A 17,345-nucleotide genomic window follows, 5' to 3' on the forward strand; every position below is an offset into this window, starting at 1 on the left:
GTATTCATTTGAACTTGTTTTTCTTTGATGACTTTCACTACTGACTGACTGACTGACTGACACTATTTCATAGGCTGCATTTAATTTTAATTTAACTTCACTTGACCATGTGTTACTGGTGAAACACTGTAATTATTGTGCAATAAAACATACTATTTTCGCCTATGTTTTACAACTTACCATTCTATGCACCCTGTTCCTGGGATTACAAGCCTATTTGCTAGTGTTGCTATTTCTGGTGATATTAATGTTTTCTTCGAAACAAAAAACTCTGCAGCTGCTAATGAAGTTGAGCGGTAATATGAAAGACATGAAGATCTTACAGTATGCTTCAAAAAATCAAATAAGATACATTGATGGTGTGTAACTAATAGATTACAGTTTCTCATTACTCATTGTTTCATCACCTTGTCTTCAGAGACATCCACATTCTGTGTCTGCTTCTTATGTATTTTGTTGCTACATATGATAGAGTTGAAGCAGGATGATGAGATGGCAGAATAGCCATGGTGGTAATAATTGTGTGTTGTGGGAAATCTGAGCCATATAGTTAACAAACACTTCATTGTTTGTAAAACATTGCGAGTTAAGGAGATTGGTCATATATATATATAATAGAAGGAAACATTCCACGTGGGAAAAATTATATATAAAAACAAAGATGAGGTGACTTACCGAACGAAAGCACTGGCAGGTCGATAGACACACAAACAAACCCAAACATACACACAAAATTCAAGCTTTTGCAACAAACTGCTGCCTCATCAGGAAAGAGGGAAGGAGAGGGGAAGACGAAAGGAAGTGGGTTTTAAGGGAGAGGGTAAGGAGTCATTCCAATCCCGGGAGCGGAAAGACTTACCATACCAATACCTATCCTTTTTTCCCCCTAAGGTAAGTCTTTCCGCTCCCGGGATTGGAATGACTCCTTACCCTCTCCCTTAAAACCCACTTCCTTTCGTCTTCCCCTCTCCTTCCCTCTTTCCTGATGAGGTAACAGTTTGTTGCGAAAGCTTGAATTTTGTGTGTATGTTTGGGTTTGTTTGTGTGTCTATCGACCTGCCAGCGCTTTTGTTCGGTCAGTCACCTTATCTTTGTTTTTATATATAATTTTTCCCATGTGGAATGTTTCCTTCCATTATATATATATATTAAAAAACCAGTAATTGTTGACAGTTTTAAAGGGGGCAGTAGGCCATGATTGACTGAAGCAAGGAATGGAATTCAATAAAAGATGAATAGCTAACTTTGAGAGAAGGATAGAATGGGCAAAATTACAAGGGCTAGTACAAGTTCTTGGTAACAGATAAATTATTGAATTGCATCATAAGGAAAATTCAGCCGAGAAAACTATATAATTGTGAGACAGTTTTGCTAGCCAATACTTCGCCTTCCAGAGGTGAAATATTTAATACTGATAATACACACATAAAAGTACACAACACGAGTTTTTGGGATTATTAATTTCTTCCTGAATGACCAAAGAGGATTGGAAAGGTCGCTGTGACCCACAAGATGAAAGATAATCTTGTTGAAAGATCTTTCCCAAAAACCAAAGAAAAATGTGGTCATGTATAAGCTGATAAAGGAACTGAAATTAAGGGAACAAAGCGAAACAAAAAATTATGAAGTCAGTTTCCAAATGTTTATTTATTAAAGAAGATATGGAAGTTCTGCACAAGTTAATTCTCAAACCACTGCAGAGGTGGGTGATACGGACATTAGTGTCTGTTGTGTTGAGTTTCAGTTGAAATCATTTAAATTAAACAAGACTTAGTGGAAATCCTGTCAGATTCTATACAGAATTTGCAGCGTAGACATTGCCTACATTAACCATATTGTGCCATAGATCCCCTTAAAGAAAGTGCTCAGTAGTTGGTAAAAAGCAAAGGTCACAGTTGCCTGCAAGAATAGTAGCAGAAGCGATACACACGACTCTCATCCTGTCTCATTGACATCCATCTGTTGTTGAATCATAGACCATATTCCCAGCTCAAACACAGTGAAGTATCATGAACAGAACTACTTCTCCTACGGCAACCAGTTTGGATTCTGTAAGCCTAAATTGTGCAAAACCTACTTTGCACTTTTCTCACATAACATTTTGAAAGCCCAAGGTATGGGTAATTATGTACTTGCAGTATGTCTTTGCTTCCAAAAACCATTACTCTCAGTACTACACATGTATTAACAAAGGTAAGATCATATAGGATTTGTTGTTGTGGTCTTCAGCCTTAAGACTGGTTTGATGCAGCTGTCCATGTGCAAGGTTTTTCATCTCTGAATAACCACTGCAACCTACATCATTCTGAATCTGCTTACTGTATTCATCTCTTGGTCTCCCTCTATGATTTTTACGTCCCGCGCTTTCTTCCAATACTAAATTGGTGGTCCCTTGATGTGCAATACTAAATTGGTGATCCCATGATGTGTCAGAATGTGTCCTATCATCTGATCCCTCCTTCCAGTTAGGCTGTGTCATAAATTTCCTTTCTCCCCAATTCAATTCAGTGTCCTCATTACTTAAGTGAGCTACCCATCTAATCTCCAGCATTCTTCTGTAGCATCACATTTCAAAAGCTTCTATTCTCTGTATCTAAACTGTTTATCTTCCATGTTCCACATCCATATATGCTACACTCTATACAAATACTTTCAGAAAAAGGCTTCCTAAGACTTAAATCTACATTTGATATTAACAAATTTCTCGTCTTCAGAAATGCTTTTCTTGTCTTTGCCACTCTACATTTTGTATCCTCTTTACTTCGGCTGCCATCAGTTATTTTGCTGCCCAAATAGCAGAACTGATGTCCTGTTAAGTTGGTGCATAAGTTACTAGCGTTTTTCCGTAAGTTTAACAAACACAACATATACACATAACATGAATAATATATTCCCCTACCCTATTTACAGCTGCCTGTCAATACTTGGGTCACTTTTCCATTCTGAAACGGTGGTTTTGAGGCAAAGACCATGTCAAGCAATGTTCAGAACACAGTTTCATCCAGAAAGGAAGTTGCTTGTAGGTTGTTTGACAGGGAGTGGAAAAGGTGAAAATCTGAGGGCACAAGATCAGGTAAATAAGGCGGGTGTGGAATGGCGTCCAAACGAAACTCCTGTATGGTGTTGTTTGTGAGTCTGTCGGAATGTGGGTGGGCATTATTGTGGAGTAGCATCACTTTTTGCAGTCTTCCTGCTTGTAGTTCTTGGATTGCATCTGCGAGAAATCTCAGTTCTTGGATGGTTACCCTCTGGGGAAGCAATTAGTAGTATGCCACACCATTACTGTTTCCCCAGATGTATAACATTATCTTTTGTGGATGCATGCATGTCTTCATATGGGGAGTTGAGTTGCTGCTTTGTTTGGACTCACATTCCTTTCTTTTCATTATGTTAGCATAGAGGTACAATTTCTTTCACCAGTAACAATACAGGGTAGGAATGGGTGGTGCCATTCATGAGCCAATTGATGATGAGCACGCAGAGATGTTTGTAAGACCACCCGCTGATTTTTGTAATTTTGGCTTAGAGCTTGCTGCACTCATACACCCAATTTTTGAACCTTCCCCATTGCATACAAAAATCGCACGATGGTGGAATGATCACAGTTCATCACATTTGCGATTTCTTGAGTACACTGACGTAGATCAATGTGTGTTTAAATGATATTTATCAAACCCCAAAGGTCTTCCCCAAATGTGAGGAGTCACTAATGTCAAAACAATATTCCTTAAAATGAGAAAACAATTTCCTTCCTGTGCTTTGTCCAATGGCTTTATGCCCTTACATGGCGTGAATGTTTCTGGCTACCTCCACTGCCAATTATCCTACAAAAGTCTATTTCCAAATTTCAAGAACCAGTATTAAATGCATAGAGATTTCTTCAGACTCCTATTAATCACTCCCATAGGGACCATGTCATGAGATTAGGCAAGTTACAGGGCACACCAAAGTTTTAAGCAATCGTTTTTCTTGCACTCTGTATGTAATTGGAGTGGGAAGAAACCGTACAGTGCTAAGTACCCTCTGTCATTCAGTTTGAAGCATCTTAGGAAGTACGTATGAATTTGTGGACAAAGACCTACCTGCTTTCAGGATGAGTGGTGGAAAGAGATGAAGGGGGAGGTGCCAGGTAGGTACAGTAAGTAGAGAAATTTGTGTGTCTAAAAAAAGATAGGCGTGTGAAGCATACAACTGCTTCCACTGTTACTTCGATGAATGATCTCGCCCAAAACCAGAGAAAATTCTGGCCCCTGTATAAAATCACTTAGTGGGTCAAAGGCTTTATCTAGTCACTTGTCAGCCAGTGAGGTATAGCAGTAAAAAGCTAAAGTCTTAAATTTCTCACTTAAAAAGTCATTCACACAGGAGGATCGTACAGACATCCTTTGTTTAAATGGTTTGCAGACTTCCATATAGAACATTGATGTAGGCATCCCTAGCATTATGAAATGCCTTGAAGAAAAAAATCTATTGTCACACAAATAATGTGGATTCAGAGTACACCATTCTTGTGAAACACAACTAGCTCTTTTTTCACACGAAGTAATTTGTGCCATCTGCAAGTGATCTCAAATTGTTTCCATGTTTTGAGTTTTAGAGAAAGCTTTTGACACTGTTCCTCACAAATGGCTTCTCATCAGATTTTGTACCTATGCAGCATTGTCTCACCTGTGCCACTGAATTCGTGATTTCCACTCAGAAAAATCAGAATTCATAGTAACTGACAGGAAGTTGTGTATTGAAATCAAAGTTATAGCTGTGGTTCCCTTAGGAAGTGTTATAGACCTGTGTTGCTCTTAATCTATATAAACAAATTAGGAAACAATTTGAGCAGCCCTCTTAGATTGTTTGGAGATAACATTGTCATTTATCGTGTTTAGTCAACAAAAGGTCAAATTGAATTGCAAAATGATTTAGACAAAGTTTTTTCTTGATGCAAAAAGGGCAATTGACTCTGACAATAAAAATTATGAGATCCTCATAAGTATTTAAAAACTTATTATTTTAGATTACATGATACATAAAATAAAGGTTATAAATTCAACTTAATACCCAGGGATTAGAATTATGGTTGACATAAATTGAAACCATCACCAGAGACTACGTTTTGTTTACATAACACTTAGAAGATGCAACAAATGTACTAGAGAGATTACCTGTACTATGCCTGAAGTATTGCTGCACATTGTAGGATCCTTACCAAATAGGGCCAGTGATGTACGTCAAAGGAGGACAAAACTGCAGCATTTTTCATTGTGGTGAGATCTTTTCTTGAAGTTACAATCATCAGCTTTGTCCTTTGAATGCCAGAATGTGTAATGACTCAAGTACACAGGAAAAAGTGACTGTCATTATAAAGTAAGAGAAATGAGGGCTCATATGAAAAGATACAGGTGTTCACTTTTTCGTCATACTCGTAGAGAGTCAAAATGTCGAAATATAGTCTGGAAGTAGTTCTGTTAACCCTCTGCCAAACCCTTAAGTGTGACTGGAGAATAGTCACACAGATTTTTAAATGGACACAACACTGTAACACTCCTTCCATATGAAGAGAAAATATGCAGGTTGGTGGAAATCCTTTACTCAGAACATCACTTTGCAGATAAAGCCAGTTACATATGTAGCCAGTGATGCTGATGTCGTACCATGAAATCAGCTGTATGAAACCATCACATGAGTAAAAAATAGCTGTTCATTATGTCCTGTGGCAGATTTTTTAACAGTAAAGTAACTATTTTTCAAAACTATCAGTATTTAACTGTGATGTAAATTTGAACTCACGGCTTACTACAGTTTTCACAAAATGCAGTGATGTATTTTCTGCATTAAAAATTAATAGTTGTTATTTTTCAAGTCTCCTGCTGTCACTGAAGAAAATGAATTCTCATTATGTGGATTCACTTTAATGTATTGCTGTTTCTTGTTACAGCCATTTTCTTTTGAAGACTGTAATTTTTCTTTTTTGCAGATGATCTGTAAAGTCACATTACCATTGAGTGTTATTTGTCTCGTATTCTAGGATCCACCACAGAAATCAACTGATGTCTCCATTGGCAAAAGTGAACTTGAGTTATCAAATAATGATTTTGAAATGAATACTTGGAAATCAGATGGAACAACTTTTCATGCGAGGAGTTCACAAATGGTGTTGACAGTTGTCTTGTGCCAAGTACTGTTACAGCATCTGCTTGTAATAAGAGAAAGGGCCTTTACCTTTCAGTGGTTCCAGAAAAGATGTAAGAAAACTACATTGCGATTCATTTGTTGTGGAGATGAGTTTGAAACCCTTGTCATTTTATTTTCTAAAGAGTTGTATTCACTACTAATGGTTTTTTGTTTCATTTTCTAGGATAAGCTGCAGAACTCACCTGCTGTTTCCATTGAACTGGGATTTCCAAACAATTTTGAAACAGATCATTGGAAATCAGAAGGAAAAACTTCTATGAGCAGAAATTTACAAATGGTGATGATTGCTCATCTGTGTCGAGTACTGTTACAATACCTACATATGATAAATGGAAAGGGCCTGTATCATTCTTTGGTGCCGATGTGAAAGAACGAAATATAGAACCAGAAAAAAAGAGTCAGCCTGGAACTACCACTTTAACCGACGGATCGGCAAATAAGTGGTATGAGAAGGCTTTTTGTACAAGTTCAAGTGGTACCAAGGTCTCAGAAATTGGACATTCACCATCTAAGGAAGATATTTCGAAAGTTTGGGGAGCACCACTTATAATACCCACCTCTATTTGCTCTTCTCCCAGCACTTCCACTGAAGGCGATACATCTCTAAATCTAAAGAAAATTCCAAATACTTGGAAAGATGTCAAATATTCAACACTGTTTGACTCAGATCATCTAAAGAAATACTGGAAGTGTACAGTTAGGTAGTAAAATGCAGAATGCTTCAACATGTGATGCAAAAGAATTACCATCACGTAACAGTGTTTCACCACGGTCAGGCAGTGCCCAGACTGGTAGCAGTCATACTACTTTTGTGCCAGACAACAGCCAGAATGAGAGTCCTCATGCCGCCACAGCACCTCGTAATAATAGTAAAGATACATCTTTTGCACATCATGGTTTGTATGCACATAATATGTGGAACCTCGGTAATATTAGCGTCAGTCCTCCATGGATCGCTTCTGGGAATCGTCCAGTTGTCAGTGGTGTATCAGCATTAGTACAAGCAGGACAGGCATCGTGGTTTCATCCAGCCCAAAACACACAACAGTTCCCCCTGACACCTATTGTTGGCGTAACACCTATTCCACCTCCTGGCTTTACCCCGATCCAAAACCCATTTGTGGCCTTTACTACATCGCGATTACCTGCTGTTGTTGATCCACGATTGTCAATACTGGATGGAGCATTTGTGTATCAGCACCAAAATAATCCATGGATTCCAAGATATAGTGAAGTAAAATCTGCTCCGAATCATAGGTCCTTTTCAAATTCTGCAGGACCATTTTCTACTGGTCTTAATAATTCGGGGAAATTTGCCAGTCCTACTACACCAGATATTTGTGAGATTACTCAGTCCACTGAGGATTTATTGAATATAGAAGACTGTACAACAGGCATAATAGATGCAGAACAAGAGTTGGAATCTAATAAAATAACTGTAATAAATCAAGAAGTTAAGCCCTGTGGAATAAGTCAGTGCACTCAGACAACTTTGGATGGTGAAGTTTTGGAAGATAATCTTAAACACCATGCTCAGAGATCAGAGAGAATAACTTCAGAGACTGTCAGAGAGGTCGTTGATGGAAGTAGAATTGATGATAACAAAGAGGCAAATATGGCTAGTGATTACAATACGAAGTTTGAAAATGAACACAAATCGCCAGATGTCTTTGTGTTTAGTGCAAATTCTTTGGAAGCAGCTCAGAGTTCAGAAAATTGTACCATTACAGAACAAGACTCAGAACCTACAGTCAAGATTGATTTTGAGACTCTGTTATCCAGAAGTTTAAAAAAACTTGAAATTGATTCATCTCTTGGGTCTACTGTCCCATCTAAGTCAACAGTTACCAGTACTTGGACGACTCAGAACTCTGTGGAAAATGATAAACTACACTCATGTTCTGCAGAAACTTCTAGCAAAGATGAAGATATCACCAGGTAAATTCCTTACACTTAGACCCTAGTTGAGACAATTCCTTTATAACATAAAATGGTTGCTGTGATCCCTGAAAGATTATTTCGCTCTGGGTAGAGAAGATGGTGAACTGAAACTTTCTGACAGATCAAAAATTTGTGCAAACTGGAACCCAGTGTCTTTTGCAGACAGTGTCTCTACTCACTATGTTGCCCAGAAGTGCATCTCAATTTTTCTTTCGGCATCAACCTGTCTCTCTTTCTTCCTTAATAAACTCCACAGTGTTCTTCTGTACATCTTGCTGGAGAAACAAATTTGTGGCAAAGGACATTTTGGAGATTGTCACAACTTATTGATTGAATCTAAAATAATTTTTTCATTCGGCGTTGAGTGAGTGTGAAGATAAATTTTGATAGGCCAGGGACTGTGGTGGAGTCGTAGCATATGGCATATTATTTGATCTGCCAGGAAGTTTCAGATTGATTTACACAGTGATATCATTATGATCCAATATTGGAATTACCCTCATCATCAGAATTATGAAGCTCCTTATTAGATACGTCTTAGTGTTTATGAATACAGACTCTTGTAAAATATGAAACAAGGATTTGACATTTGTTACTGAAATTGTCTTTAGCCATCATGTATCATAGAATTGCATTTTTCTGCAAGCCTGCATAAAATTATCCTAACAAATAGAGAGTAGTGTATAACATTTTCCAAAAGTAATTCAGACAATTGTCTCATTTGTCTGGATGACTATAAAATAAAAGAGCAAAAAAATGTAAATAGAGAACCCCAATCAGTTTCTAGGCTAGATTAATAAAAAAAAAATAGCAAGATGGTGGTTTTAATGCTTCAGTAATTCTACCTAGTGTCGTCGTCCCCCCCCCCACCCCCCCCCCCCACCCCCCCCCCCCCCCCCCACACACACACACACACACACACACACACACACACACACACACACACACACACACACTTGAGTACAACACACAGAATGTCTGTGAAACTGTCAGAAAAGTCCTTCTCTGGGGTGTTGTTCAATTCAGGGGTCACGTTGGCTTGAATGTTGGATATATTATCGAAGTGTTGATCCTTTACATGAATTTTTACACTTTGCATTTTGTGATGGGTTCTTGTTGATAACACCAGTTCTCATCAGTTTTTTTTGCCAAGTCGCAGCAGGCATTCCCATGTCATTTGTTGACAGTCTGGAGAATGTTTTTAACTCTTGATATAGAGCTGTTATTCCATTGCAATCTGTGACACTGCAACGTTCACACAATAAGGTTGCACAACTATTGCTTAACAATGCCTGCTCACAGCTGACTTATCAAATGAAGTTTACAGTTGTTAGTTCCTGTTGCCACCATAGTTCCTGCACCGACATTACTAAGCCACAATTTCTATATTTAGTTTTAAACAATACTTAAGTTGGTGTAAGGAGTGACACTGCTGGGAATTGGATGACTGGAAATGAGTGATTTGAAGTGAAGAATCATGCTATACCCTGTTGCAGTCAAATGGAAGGGTATGGGTTGGGTGAACAGCTGGAGAACATTACCTGCCATCATGTGGAGTGCCAACAGTGAAAAACAGAGGAAGTGTTTCCATGATATGGGGGTGTTACTCCTGGTTAGGGTATGTTCCCCTTACTGTGATTAAGAAAATGCTACAGGCAGATGAATGTGAACACATTATACAGTATTGTGTACTGAATACAGTAGAGGAGCAGTTTGGAGACCATGACTGTTTGTATCAGCATGACATTGCACCCAGTCATAAAGCAGTATCTGTGAGATAATGGTTTGTGGACAGTAACATTACCTGAAATGGATCAGCCTGCCCAGGGCCTCCCCTTAACCCAATGGAATACCTTTGTGATAAGTGTGAACACGGACTTCTCTCCAGACCACAGAGTCCTACATCACTACCTTCTCTGGTTTTAACTCTTGAGGAAGTACGGGCTGCTATTTCTCCACAGACACTTCATTGAATGTGCCCCCAGCAGAGTTCAAGCCATCATAAAGGTGAAAGAGTGACATACCCCATATTAATGTGCACTAATAGGAGTCCAGATACTTTTGACCAGATATGTGTGCTAAAGTGTAAGTTTGGTATTAGCAGTGTAGTATTGTATTTTAAAAGGATTATATCATACTGCAAATATCACTTTTTTTAAAAAAAATTCGGATTAGTCATCATACAGACAGTTTTCATGTGTGTGCTTAATTAATGAAACAAGTTTGAGAATCCTTCATCGTCTCCCTTTGTCAAAGAAATTTAAAGTATATATACAGGAGCTTTACATTTTTATTTACAAGTCAAAGTAATTATGGAGGTACCTATATTGTTACAGAAATTACAGTGTAATATGTTAATGATCTACTTAAAGATATGCATTATGAATTGTTTATATGAACTTATATTAAAACTAGTTTCTAATAATGACAATGGTATGGTATCGCAGACTGACATAAGTACATCCAGAGCAGTCCTAGCTGAATCGCTCCAGTTAACATCACCCATCACTCTTTCTCTTACATGGAAAAACAGTCATATCTAATGATACCTAACACACAATTTTAGTAATCTAAGCACCATAAAACCTGTCTCACAATCTGATCCATCCATTGTTAATCACTTTTATAATTGTAGTGCTGCACTGGTAATTACTGTTTCATACTGATTGTTATGTCATAATGTTTTTAATGTGAAATCAAACAATGAGAACTCCTGGTAGGAATATAAGCAATGTAGGAAAAGATAGATTGCTACTTATCGTAACAAAGTTACGTTAAGTTGCAAACAGGCAACATTAAAACATACTTACACAGAGCTTTTGGCCACAGCCTTCATCAGCAAAAGAGAAACACACATAAGCAAGCACACATCATTACCAACTTCCTCAGCTCGGACCAGAATGCAGCTATCACTCACGATACAAGCAGCAGTGTCATCCCACGTGATAGTTGCATTGTGGCCCGAGCTGCCAAAGTTAGTGGTCATGTGTGCATGAGTTGTGCTTCCTTGTGTGTGAGTGAATGGTGTGTTTTTCTCTTTTGCTGATGAAGTCTGTGTCCGAAAGCTTTACGTCTGTATCTTTTAATTGTGCCTGTCTGCAACTTAATCTGTGCAGTGTGGTATAGTGGTTAGTGGCACTGGCTGGCGGTCTGTGGGTTGCTGGTTCAAATCTGACCATCGACAATTATTTATTTTGTATTTAAAGGAAGGTCTTTATGTTTATAATGTTTTTCTATCTGGAATATTCGATAGTGTTACAAATACTAGCATTCTTTGTCCAAGATTTGTCCGTTCTGTTTTGTCTGCACAATGGTGTGATAAATAATAAATTTGCTTTGATTCTAAGTGTTATACTTTGTTGACGACCTTGCCTTCAGACTTGGACTTAACTATGGTTTTGACATGACAATATTGCACTCTAGTCAAGGTTTACATAATTTGCCTTCTTTCCATTTTATAATCAGTTACTAAGTAACACCAGAACCTAACTCCAAGAAATGCTCTGTAGCACATTCACCTGCCGAAGTTGTTTCACAATACTTTATCACAACAGATAGTACAAAAGACACATTTTGGAGAGATCTTAATTGTTGTGTATGTTAGCTTCTCTCCATGCTTGATGTTTTTCTTGTTTTCATTCTAAACTTGAGATGTTTAGTGCTTTGTGTATGTTCAATCTGTGGTGTTTAGTAGTTTACGTCCAGTAATCATAATCTTGCTTCATCTGCAATCACTGACATGCAGGAATGAAAGGGCCTGCACAAAAATTTGTGAAAATAATGCTTACATGTGGGTGTTCTCATGTCCACGCATTGCCTCATTGTGCAAGAAGTCTGCTATAGACCCCCTTCTTTGCTTGGTAGCATGTACTGTCTTTGTTGTGGTGAAAAGACAGCAGAAATCAGAAATGCAAAAGCGACTCAGGTAAAGAAGTATCTAAATAACAGATGTACAAGAATACAAAGTTAAGATGTTTTGAGTACAAGAGCACAGCAAGGTTTTAGTTTTCCTGCTTGGGAAACAACAGCAATAAGACTGGCAACAACATTTCATTAGCTAGCAACCAGTGACTTACATGGGCCTACCAGTTTTAACTATTTATGTCACATTTGAAAACAAAGCATTTCAGTGATTATTCCTGAAACTGAGATATACTTAAGGGGGGACATTGGAGAAAATGGTTGTGTTTACATAACCTAACACAGTTTTTGGTGTTTGAAATATAATAGTTCCAAATTTTCCACATTATGTTATGGGCTACATTCTGGAATTTTTTCAAATTTTTTTCTCAGAAAATTTTATCTTGGCATGTTGGAAATTTTTGCAACACATGCTATTACACAAGGAACATTTTCACAAAAATTACTTTACTTACAACTTTCATATTGTGGTAGGTAATTCTTAGTAATCAAATAAGCAAATGTGTGGAACAGGTTTTTGATATCAGTTTTAGAGCTCTTGCAATTTATTTTAAAAAATTATGCGTATGAAACAGAGCAATTTCAGTTTCACAGAAAAGTAAAAAATTTGTACCACAGGAAGTTGTAATACTATGAACAAAGTCTGCAGAAAATTTCACTTTTCTATCTCCAATGTTTTGGGGGAAAATGTTACTTGTACACAAAAAAATGAAAGTTCTGGGAAGTGCACATAAAAGATTTTATAAGGATTTACAGCATAAACTAGTAACTTAATATTGACCATAACCATACATTTGATCTTCATGTACCTGTTTCCTTCTCATCTGATGTTTCTGGCATGCCCTTTTGGGCTATATCCTTCACAGACAGTTCAGAACGTGGAACACACACAGTATCTGTCTTATTCAATAGCTTCTTGGTGAAGCAACCTGCAACAAATCCTAGTCCAGTAAGTGTCCTTATTCTTCCAATGTTACCATGATTAAACACCAGACATGCATCATATGTGGCAATTTTAACAACAGTAAATGAGCTAAATGTTGTTTTTGGGCCTCTCCTCCAAATGAGACTGTTGAAGCTCTCTTTCGGGTTTTGTGTTCCACCATGCATGGGTAGATTTCTTTAACAAATCTGGATGAGCTAGAAACTGGAATGTTGGCTTTATGGCATTTAAGACTGCTTCAGGAAGTCTGTATTTACATGAATAGGTTTTGGTTTCTATGTTTGCCTGCGTATTTTCACCAGGATATATCACACAATTCATGTACTGGCTTCTCATTAGTTGACAACTTGTGACAAAATATTGCCCACACTTTCTTCTGCATTGCCTTCAAATCTCCAGTTTTTGCCTTATTGCTTTGCCATAATTTATTTTCAAATTGCAGATCTCTTTGTCAGTCGAGCATTGTGGGCCACCCAGTGGCTTTCCATCTTTGAGTTTTACACCTTTTTTTTCTCGTATCAGTGTCAGAAGTCTCCCACCCATCCTCTTCTGAATGTGCCACACACACTCTAGCTCTTTTCAATGTTGCATCCATGTCCATATGGCTTGCTTTTTAAAACAGATTTGAAAGCACTAGAATCTCAATCACCAAGATATTTCACATATCTAATTCCACACCTCATCTCGCTCCGATGAAATATTAATTTCATTAGCACCATCATAATGCTTGCTGCAGATTATTTTGTGTTTTATGTGCCATTGTCTCTCTTCTTCCTTATTGCACAAATAGAGCAATATTTGGACATCACTGCAAATCCAAAACTTTTACTGTGTCAACACTTCTAACTGATGAAACACCATGTAGGGAGGTGTGGCCCCTTTTCATCCATGTGCTATCACATGAAACACACAGATCTGTAGAAGGCAAAGGGTCATTTAAACCTGTCTGAATGTCTTTGTTAAATAAAACTGCTGCTGACAAACTGCTGTTGCATTGACAAACTGCTGTTGCATTCTGTTCCCAAGGCATCCAGAAGATGATTGTTTAGTGTTTAGTACGAGACAAATGGAGATGGCATATTCATTATTGCACAAAACAAATTGCTACCTTCCATTACAACATGAACACATCTCATCCTATAGCAGAATCTTGTATTGGCTTCATACATCCAATTCTTAGCAGTTGATGTTTTGACTTGAATGTCAGTTTGACAGCTGTCACAAAGCAAGTGCATATTACACACATTACATCTCTGTCATTGCTGTCATATAATCTTAAATATTTATTGCCACAGTTACCACATGCGCACATATTTCTAATAGTAGAACACATGATTTCTAAATCAATTATCCTAAAACCACTATTCACTTTGTCTTTAGTGGACTGAAACTCCACCAATTCCAAGTTTCTTCTGTGAACTGCTCTTCGTCTTAGCTTCCCAATTATCTCCCGCTGAAAGTTGTCGACTCACACGTAAATGGTGTGTTTTAGCTTGTTTCTTAAAAACTTTACCACTATATCTTGGCATTGTAAATGGTAAATCATAGAAAAAAAGCTTGAACACAGTCGTAATTCTCATGCTAACAGCAGAACTGAAACGTTTGTATTTCTGCACCACAGGCAATAACAGCTGCCAAAGATAGCTAGTGGAAGGCAAAGATAACACGATGTAAACAGGTCCACAGTGTTCTATACTTTTCCTATGCTTTTATGACAGCAGGAAGTAATAAAGCATTGCAAAAAAGAAGAGTATCATCTAGAAAAGTGGGTGTAGTGTTGCAAAGTGACTGAAACAAGACAGCTTTTTTATCATTTGTAGTTCGAATTAATCTGTGAAAATTTGAGACAGTATTGCTAACATGCTATGGAACTATTTGGTGGAAAAAGTTTTTTTTTTACCATTTTTGACCAATTCTGCCTGCGTTCCCCCTTAAGGGAGAGGTTTGAGGTCGTTATGTGAAAGTTAATTAACTTTCATTGCATCATTTGCATTTTATTTTATAAAAAAAGTTTTTCACACAACTTTAATCATGAAAGATTATATGTATTTAATGTTCTCAGATGGAACAAATTTGGGAATTTCATAGAAGCTAGAATGTATTGTAATGGAGGTTGTTCTCTCTACTCCCCCCCTCTCTCTCTCTCTCTCCCCCCCCCCCCCAAAAAAAAAAAAGTGTCCTTTGTTTCTATTTGCAGTACTTTGCTGAGGAGCTATACATATCTCATCATTTCTTTTGTTCAGATGTCTGGCTCTTCAGTTGTGCTGTCAAGTTGCCATAGCATAGGTATTCATCCAGAGAAAATATACACTTTTCATAAAATTCTGGCTTGTTCTTTTATGTTTTCCTACTTACAAACTTATGGTATCTTATTCTTTACAGTAATTTGATTGGAGACTTTTATCTAGGACTTGATGCTCAGAACATCACATCTCAAAATTTTTCAAATAATCTTCAGCAGTTGCATTCCATAAGACTATTCTTTGTAATCATGTATAAATTTAAGTGTGCTTCCTTTGGTGTGAACAGAAATTATTGCACATAACTCGCTTCACAGCATCACATCATCACACTACACACACACACATGAACCCCAGGTGCCTGTCGTCTGCTAAAAAGTGCAATGATTCCCATTAAAGGGAGGAAGCAATGTGCCGTATAAATGGACTCCATGTCCAGGAAATTATACGTGCACAAATGCGCATGCGTAGTTGCTGTGTTGGAAAGTTATGTGCATGTGCAAAGTTAAAAACAGAAAGGAATCATATAGATGCACCTTAAGAACGAGGATTTTTTTTCAACTCCTCATATAAGGGAACTTGAAAAATGTACATTTATGGTAGTGGAGAAATTCTGTCCCCCTCCCCTCCTTCAAAAAAAGATCCTCTTTCCCCCTCCCTTCCCCCTCCCCCTCACTGGCTAACTGATACGGATATGATAACCCCACATTTTGCATCTTGCAATCTTTGTAGCTGTTTGGATCGCAACATGCATTACACGTGGGTTGACTATACTTGGTATAGGAGCATGGCTGCGCTACTGGTTTTAATGTAATGTCTACATAAAATTTGTTCACACTTGAGAGTGTGTTCAAACAGTTGCTCATTGCTAGCAAGATTTTTTTTCAAATCACTGAATGGAATTGTCTGGATAGTAATAGAACTTGGTCATTGATTTGGAACACAAATGACATGAAACTGCTTAGTCTGAATGTGTTAGTTGCTGCTGGTGAATGAAATATGAGCAATGTCAGTATGCGAACTACTTGCTTGTAAATTACTGGCATCTTATTTTGTCCCCTTAGTGGTATCTGCAGGCCACTTTAAGGTACCACTTGCCAACTTGGTTTCTGGACCTCAAGGGATGCCATTGTGTTGGGATATGTGCTAATTAGTGAATAACACTATTGTTGTGTGTTGATTGTTGATTATCAGCTGAATTGTAAGTCTTATTGCAGTACCATGGCACAGTACACAGTTGGTTTGCTGACAACTGGGTGCTCTGTCACACTTTGGCAAGGTGGCCTGGTTTGCAGCATGTGCTACAGTATGGACACATGTAGCATTCATATGTTGGTAGCACTCAAGGGCTTCATAACAGACTTTGTATGAAACCCTAGGCAGATCTGAAATTTAACTTTCACCCAATGAGCCACTTAACACCACCACTTTCTTGTGCCTACACATAATATTTTGTGATGACAAACACAATAGTATTTGTACAGAAAAAGCCACTATCCATAGCACATAAATTGTGCTATAGCACACAGTGTAAAAGTCCATTCACTCATTTTTGGCAGCTGAGTGCCATTTCTGTTTTCTCATAGTCTCTTGTGACAGTGCGGAAAATACCAATTTGGGGTGTTCTAAATGGTAACTTCGCATCTGCTGCCCTTTTCTACCCCATTTGAATGTCCACCTCATTGGCTTGCTCTGGCCTTCATTCGAGTTACTAATTGCCCCGTATTGTACTATTTTAGATAACTTGCTGACCTGAAGCTCTGACACACTATTAATTGGGTCTGCTGACCAGCTGACTGATGACCTCAGACGTTAAGTCCCATAGTGCTTAGAGCCATCTGCTGACCAGCTCTAGTAGCACAACTGCAACACCACTCATTGATTGGGTTAAAATATCATTCATTTGCTAGTAACATTGCCTCTTCCCTCTTATGTGCAGCCTCTGTGTATCATTTATGCACACATTGTGTAACACTGGGAACAGCTGACTGTCGCCAGCCATCCAACATGTTCCATGCACATCAGCACCACTGTTTCACTTAGTCAAACAGTTAGGCAAATGCTGTTATTTGGCACTTGGCTGGCATTCTTAGGTGTCAAAATGCTACTTTTAT

At 37.9% G+C, this 17,345-nt stretch overlaps 2 protein-coding genes across 2 annotated transcripts in view; both read left to right on the forward strand.

The window, feature by feature from the left end:
- LOC124594460 (tudor domain-containing protein 5-like) overlaps positions 1-6,446 on the forward strand; it is a 248,163-nt gene extending 241,717 nt beyond the window's left edge. The window contains exons 15-16 of the mRNA XM_047132835.1: positions 6,020-6,276; positions 6,350-6,446. Coding sequence (XP_046988791.1) covers positions 6,020-6,276; positions 6,350-6,446 — 354 coding nt within the window. The remainder of the gene's footprint in view (positions 1-6,019; positions 6,277-6,349) is intronic.
- The window catches only part of LOC124595426, a 49,597-nt gene continuing 38,607 nt past the window's right edge, over positions 6,356-17,345 (forward strand). Inside the window, exon 1 of the mRNA XM_047134165.1 lies at positions 6,356-8,124. Within this exon, the coding sequence (XP_046990121.1) occupies positions 6,896-8,124 (1,229 nt within the window). The 5' untranslated portion in view covers positions 6,356-6,895. The remainder of the gene's footprint in view (positions 8,125-17,345) is intronic.

Source organism: Schistocerca americana, chromosome 2 (assembly GCF_021461395.2).
Source record: "Schistocerca americana isolate TAMUIC-IGC-003095 chromosome 2, iqSchAmer2.1, whole genome shotgun sequence".
Classification (NCBI taxonomy): Eukaryota; Metazoa; Arthropoda; class Insecta; order Orthoptera; family Acrididae; genus Schistocerca; species Schistocerca americana.